Source organism: Cydia splendana, chromosome 14 (assembly GCF_910591565.1).
Source record: "Cydia splendana chromosome 14, ilCydSple1.2, whole genome shotgun sequence".
NCBI classification, from domain to species: Eukaryota; Metazoa; Arthropoda; class Insecta; order Lepidoptera; family Tortricidae; genus Cydia; species Cydia splendana.
The window spans coordinates 9,942,880-9,950,638 of NC_085973.1; the positions used below are offsets into that span (position 1 = coordinate 9,942,880).

The window sequence follows — 7,759 nt, forward strand, 5'->3', positions numbered from 1 at the left end:
CCCTTTTCTGATGAAAAGCCACATATAAACCAAGTAATTTATCCTATAGGTCTTAGAATACATTTTTGAAGAACAGAATTCAACATATTATTTTAAACAAGCAGATACGTTGCGAGCGTTATTCCAAGTTTTATATTAAAGGAAAAAATGGCCAGAAAGATTCGCGAGGTTCTGGTAGGCTTCCGTAGCTCAATTGGTTAGAGCAAACGCACGGATTGCGGAGGTTACGGGTTCGAGTCCTGCCAGAAGCGTATTTTTTTTAATATAAAATTTAGAATTCAACATAGTCAAGTGTGAAAATTGATTTACATTAACATTTTTATAAAATTAAGTATCTCTTGAAAGCATGTAAGTATAATAATTTGCAAAATGTGCAAATAACAAATAAAACAATCCCTGTTATACTCAAGTTTGTACATGGAGGTTTTCAAAATGGTCCAAAAAAATACGAATATTAAAGCATACACAGAAATTTAGGTCTAGAATATAGGTCTTATGGTCGTAGTACTAGCATACTGACAAGCCCTAGGACGAAGGAAAACACTAGTTTGAGGTTGGATCCAATGTGGAGCCACTCCGGGAACTGTGATTCTGCCACCGTTTCCGGCTGGGTCGGAAGCAGGAGTGCGGCAATGCAGCATATACTCACTGCTACTGCCACTACGTTTACTGGCTGATGTTCTCTGGAAGGTGAGTTAAAACAAATAAATAATTTGCATACAATGTAACTATGTAAAGATGACTATTTCCAATTTAAGTTTAGTGATATCACATGTAATGTAAAACTCTCTTAAGTATATGATTACAACACAAGCATGCATAGAGTTGAATTTATGATAACCTTCCACACATTGGCATTGCAAATACCATGCAGAGATAGCTTGGTCTGATTTTAAACACCTATTATTTTTGCATGATTTTTTCATAATCATATTAAGTAGGTCGGTGACTGTACATACATATAAAAATAAAATTTAAAAGAGAGCTAATTGGCAAACAATTAAAGGACTTACGATATCCCATGCTATATTTCACTTGATAAGAATGATAAGTATCTTGCACTGTTTTATTTTTCCACTTTTAAAAGATTTTTGTTTAATTTAGGCAAGTTATAATAAATATACTGGGTCAAGCAAATCTTGTCAGTAGCAAACTCGGAGTAAATATCTATGGAGCGGCCATTAACAGACGTTCCCCTCTGCAAAAAGATCGCGGCCGCCGGTCAAGGAGGTTATATAAAACTAGTTGCCACACGTCATACGCCATTCAGCAAACGTCAGTCTAAGCGGAATGATAGGAGCCGAAAATGCCGAATTGCAACGTTTTCTCGTGCAAAATGAGATCGGAAACGTCTAGTCTACAAAAAGAACACGTTTCTTATCATATGTAAGTACTATTACATCTAAATATTATCAAATAGTGCATTAACTTTGCAAATAACTAAAAAACATTGTCAATCTGACAGTGATACCAGTGATATGATATTAGATCTATTTTAGGGTAATTCTAAAGAAGACTTTCTAAATATTAATTAGGTACGCGTAGAATTTCTAATAGGAAATATTATGCGAAACTCTGCGTAGGGGGCGCGACTACCACAATCCATCACAATCTGGGGGTCCGCCGCGGAACAAGAAAATTTAAATTTCGTTATCTAACCTCTCTATCACTATTGCATATTTGAGCGATAAAGAGAAAAGAGAAAATTTACTAGCTAGCTTAGTGCTACACTCTGGCGGCAGAACATTGCAGTAATATGCCCTATTTGCGTTGCTTTTTGTTATAATATATAATTTATGTAACACATTATTTTTATATAACACCTTGGTTTCATATCAACCTAATCTATTTAATCAAATAAATAGATCTATAAGAATAAAGAAAAGGGGGACGGGGGATCAAAAAGTAGTCGAAAACATCTCGCGTGATTTGTGCACAACCCCTAAATAACATAAAATTACCGATAGACTCTTTTTTTTTAATTAATTTTTCCTTTAGTTTCAACATATAGCTGGTCAAGCAGATCTTGTCAGTAGAAAAAGGCGGCAAATTTGAAAAATGTAGGCGGGAAGGGATATCGTCCCATAGAAAATTTGAATTTCGCGCCTTTTTTACTGACAAGATTTGCTTGACCAGCTATATATTTTTATTTAACATGTCAAATATTTTATTAATTTAAGGTATTTACGGCTGTCACTTTCCATAAATAGGCACTTTTAATTTATTACTCTGGTATCACCGTACCAATATTAGTGATGGGACACCATAAAAACCAATATCGGTAAAATCGATATAAACATAATGAATAATATACAGATGGTCATGATGCCTAGCGAACACCAGCCATATCGTACAAACCTCAATGAGTGATATTCCTAGGCAGATGATGATCTGCCTAGTGACCACCAGCCATATCGTGCTAACTTCAAGGTGTGATATTCCTAAGCAGATCGTGAAACGCCGGCATGTCATGATCTGACTAGTGACCACCAGCCATACCGTTCAAACCTCAACATTTAGGCACATCGAATAAGTAGGATGTCCTAATTTTAGCAAATGATAACCATTGAAATGGCTTGACAGCCTACTTATAGTACGTGTTTGGGTAGCGTATGATTTTAGTACCTACCTAGTACCTACGCATTCTGCTCCAAATGCCACATAGAATGCAGCACTAGCCGTGGCAAAAAATGCAAAAGGCAGATTATTAAATGGCGGCGTTTCATGATATGCCTAGGAATATCTCGATATGCCCGATTTTACGATCTACCGCCGATATATATACTAATTATCCCCTACTCAATATCCCTTAAATGACATCCTATGGCCGCATTCCATCTCTGTCATCAGATCTGCATGCTCGATAGTATATTGCATTGCTTTCAGAAGTAAACCAACATGTAAAATATTAACTAATGAACTGATAATAAAAAATCATTCTATATCAGCTTGCAAGATTCGCCCTAAACAAATTGACAAACTATTAGAAATAACATCTAAATCATCATAAGTTAGTAAAATGCTGGTACAAAGACTTGATATTGTATTATTATTATAATTGATAAAATCAGAAATTAAAATTCATTGTCAATTTTATCGACAATATTATCGGCGCGTCCCTCGCACTATCTAGGTTTACTTAGAACTGACGTCATCTCGTTCACGGACAGGGTTGTCTGTGTTTGTTCTTGTACTTGTGTGAATATAGTTTTTGCTAGTGTTTGATAATTTTGTCGTGTGCGTGTGTAGCGACGCATGCTAAAAATGCATTAGTGTTAACATTATTTGTGTGCGTTACCTCGTCCCCCGCGCCAAAAACGACAGAATTTTTCAGATAGAAATTAGTGCGCGTCTCTACTCCATAGATATTTACTCCGAGGTAGCAAACGGCGGCAAATTTGAAAAAACGCGGGTTAGCAACACTGTGTTCGAATAATTCGAAAATCGCGTGTCATCTGCGTTTTATCTGTGGAATGTGGATCGCGAATGACAGCCATCATCTTTGTTTACATTCTGAATCGATTCTATTTCAAGAGATATTTCTGCTGTCACCATTAAATACCAATATATTAAATAAGATTGTGCTTAATCAAAGCTAAGATGCCTACAATGCCTACAGTGCCAACTGAGAAATCTAATAAAATATTAAAATCCAGTAGGACATCTGTTTAACGGCATAGTCCACTTCTAATTTTATTTTGAGATCTTCAAATTAGTTAATCATTTTTATCAACATCACACACCGCTTTTAAATTGTCCGTCCATAGAGTCTGGCTACTGAAATATTACCCAAAGTTTTGGCGGGAAATTCAAAAAATCTTGGGCTGGTCACACTGTGTGTAGTAGGAATTATAGTTTTGATACTAGAAAATATTTTTTATATTCTGTGCACACGTAAGGTACCTAAGGAAATAAGTTAAATATACGTTGACTGCACTCAAAGTCAGCTCACATTAATTTCTACCACTATGTAAAGTATAGTCAACGACAAACACATATGATTACGTTCCAATGTTTTGATTTTATTGATATTTTCCAGAACTTCTAGTTTATCAGTTTCTTTTACACACTTGTCCTGTTTATGAGATTCAGGTATTAATAAATTCACATACTTAATCAAAGTTATAGGGAAATGTTAGAAATTTAGAACTAGTACTTAATCAAAATATTAATAGAGCACCAACCTACGAAATTGTTTCCGACTTGTAAACATTGCAGTTTTTCGTTATAAAACGCTTCACGTCGACTTCGCACATTGTCGTAATTATTTACGAGCTTAAATAATAGGTTGCGGACGTCACTCGGTATAGTCATTATTAATATTATTTAAGTATTATTTAAAATAAACGCCTTATAAACCGCGAACAATTTGAATGAATGACATAAATTGACAACAGACTTTTAACTTTTTTTAAAAGCATAGACAATTGGTGATGCAACAAGGAAATATCTGTCAACAAAATTTGGCTAGCCAGACTCTACCTATTAATAACAATTTCAAACATTTTCAATAGAGAATCCGCGAGTGACAATTTGAATTGACGGGCGCGCTCAGCGGAAAAAATAGTTTTGGTTCGATGTACATTGTACATTGCTGCTTTTCTTAGCGCAATACTACTCTTTGAGTGTTGCCCTACTTTAGTTTGCTTTACATTGCTACTGACAAGATTTGCTGGATGCACCTTAATAAACATTGGGCCAAAATTAACCAAAGATATATAAATTTACTGTTTGGTAGGGGTTTTTTTCTATTTATATCTACTGATTTGCAACCAAATTGATAGCTAAAGCCCTCATTTCAATTAATTAGCAAATTCTCATTCATTGAAAAACAAATTAATGCAGGTTAACAACCTCATTCAATTGGTTGATTACAGGTGAACATTGTTGTTATCTTGTACATTATAAACATAGTGATATCACTAGTGACGTAAATTTAGTTATCAATTGTTTTTGGTGAATATAATCAGCTAAATAAATATGCCTCTCTTTTAAAATATACATCATGCTATAATTGCTGACCCTCGGGACCTTCAAGTCACAAGATATTCTATTGTAATCGAGATAATAAATATGTGTCTGCACTAGACCTTTGGGTTTAAAGATTTTTATTACTCATAAAGAACAAAAGTTCACTTACAATGAGCTTAAACTATAAAGAATTTCATGCATATGGTTTACAATTAACACATTCACTGCCCCGGACGCACATGTGCGACCACCGTCATACAACTTTGTTCCTAGGCCACGCCCCCTGGCAGTGAATGCGTTAAAAACACTACATTTTTAATTAATATGTGACATTATCTATGAAAAGGGACCTTATTGTCGTTGTCGCTTACGCCATTATTAACGATGCTACAATATGAATACAATGCCGCGCGACGCTGTGCGGCGTAAGGTCCATCGACAATTCGGTCCCTTTTCATAATGATAATGTCCCACACATATGCATTAAAATACTAAATGCACAAAGAATTTAAACTTAACAAACTTTACACTCTGATCCTTGTTAAAACAGTATATATAATAAAATGGTAAAGATACTTTATCTAAGCCAATGCTGTACTGACTGATGTGACACCACACTTTTCACATAAAAGTACCACAATAAATGTCATATTGTCAAAGAAATTCAATATTGCCATTGGAAGCTGGTGAGTAGTAAAAGCTTGGTTTGAGTCTAAAAAAGTTTGAAAGTACCTGTGATGTGGATGGTTGCATTGGACATGCATATGTTCTTCGGCCTGTTTCTGGGGGGTCACTCTAGAAGATAGGGGGTGGAAACTGTCTCCTAAGCTCTCCATATTAGGGTTTATAGGTTCACCTTCTAATAATTTTGTCGGGATGTCCCTCTTGCCCAGTGCCTGGAAAAAATATTTGTTAATGAATTAAAAAGTTGATACAATAAAATATGTGGTATTTGCATGTAAAGACAATAAGTACAATAAGCTTGCGAAAATGCGAATGTGGGTGCTAGTCTGGCCTGGCAGGCGTGAGAATTAAACATATGGGTATTATTTTATAAATATGCATGTGTGTTGGTGGTATAATAAATATTTATACCTAGTCTGACAAAAAAGAGTAAAAATTAAAAAGTGGCAATACTGTAGCCTTGTCCCGTTTTCTTATATAGATTGATTTGAAAGGGACCATGAAGAACAAGTAAGGGCAAGCAGACCCTGGCGCTAGGCCGGGAAAACGCTAGGTTGAAGAAGATTGATTTGAAAGGGACGACACTATAGTATTGCCACTTTTTAGGGTTCCGTACCCAGAGGGTAAAACGGGATCCTATTACTAAGACTCCGCTGTCCGTCCGTCCGTCCGTCCGTCCGTCCGTCCGTCTGTCACCAGGCTGTATCTCACGAACCGTGATAGCTAGACAGTTGAAATTTTCATAGATGATGTATTTCTGTTGCCGTTATAACAACAAATACTAAAAGCAGAATAAAATAAATTGACCGAAGTTAAGCAATGTCGGGCGGGGTCAGTACTTGGATGGTTGACCTTTTTTTTTTGCATTATGGTACGGAACCCTTCGTGCGCGAGTCCGACTCGCACTTACCCAGTTTTAATTTCTAATCTTTTTTGCCAGACTATACTGTGAAATGTCGCAAGAGCTATATTGAGCCACTCCTAAGTCTGTACCCCATACTGAATATTATAGCTGTAAACTATAGGTCTTTACCTGCTGGGTATTTCTGTCGTACATTGTTATTCGAAACTTCTCTGTCGTGTTGCAATGCAATACAGACGGTTGGGTGTAACGCACAACAATATCAATGCAGCTTTGGGGAGCTATCAACCCTTCAGGATCGATCACTGTGAACTTATTCGGAGCAGTACATAACACTGAAACAACAAAGGTTAATTAAAACTAGATTCGCGAGGCACAAAAATACCACGCACGTAGGACAATAATAAGATTAATTTACCTTTAAAATTTACAGAGAAATCGTATGGATTGTAAACTGTCAATAACTGTTTGTGTGTATGACGAGCACTCAGATAAAACTCTAGAGAAACGGGAAACACGAACACGGGGAAATTCTTCATTTTGTTATTTAATTTAGAACACAATGCGAAAATAACATTCCACCCGAATGGCAACCGATGACTGACGTAAGCCTGACGTTTCGTTTGACATTAATTGTTTCTGTCGAAAATGACAGCGTAAGCAGACACTGTTCAAGTCAAGGAAAATAACTCTAGAATATACTATTTTTTAGATATCGCAACACGGGCAAAGAAAATTGAAAAATAAAATGGCCAAGAGCATGTCGGGCAATGCTGAGCGCAGGGTTCCGTAGTTAGATACCCGCCCGTCACAAACAACGGGCAATAGTATTTAATGCCGTATTAAATACTATTTACATAGGAAAAACTGTATGTAGCGAAAAACGCCTACGGTCAGAGAACCGTTAAATTTGCATCTTAAAGTCTATTTCAATAGAACTTGCTAACTATGTAAACAAACCGCCATATTGAAATTGTCTCTGAATGATGAATTTACTAGTGATGGGCAAGACTCCTACTTACTACTTTACTAATGTCAAACCATATCGAATAATAAAATACCAAAAGTAAAAAACAAGTAGTTACTTATTTTTAATTTGTTTAATCACGATCAGAAGACAAATTAGTACTTAAGAATGATGTATTGATGTATTTTATAACCGCGGCGGTAGGTACAGAGCGTGGGTTGGGTAGTGTGTAGCGGGTTTATATCACAAACTTTAGTCACAACACTACCCATCAT

The 7,759-nt window shown here is 36.0% G+C and overlaps 1 protein-coding gene across 1 annotated transcript; it reads right to left on the reverse strand.

Annotated features, from left to right (window-relative positions):
- Positions 1-142: 142 nt before the first annotated feature.
- On the reverse strand, positions 143-7,128 carry LOC134796884 (motile sperm domain-containing protein 1-like). Its single transcript, XM_063769088.1, has 4 exons — positions 6,936-7,128; positions 6,689-6,852; positions 5,704-5,867; positions 143-683 (listed from the first exon to the last, which is right to left on the reverse strand). The coding sequence occupies exons 1-4, from the start codon at positions 7,054-7,056 to the stop codon at positions 494-496; spliced, it is 639 nt and encodes a 212-aa protein (XP_063625158.1). The 5' UTR covers positions 7,057-7,128; the 3' UTR covers positions 143-493.
- Between the last annotated feature and the right edge of the window lie 631 nt (positions 7,129-7,759).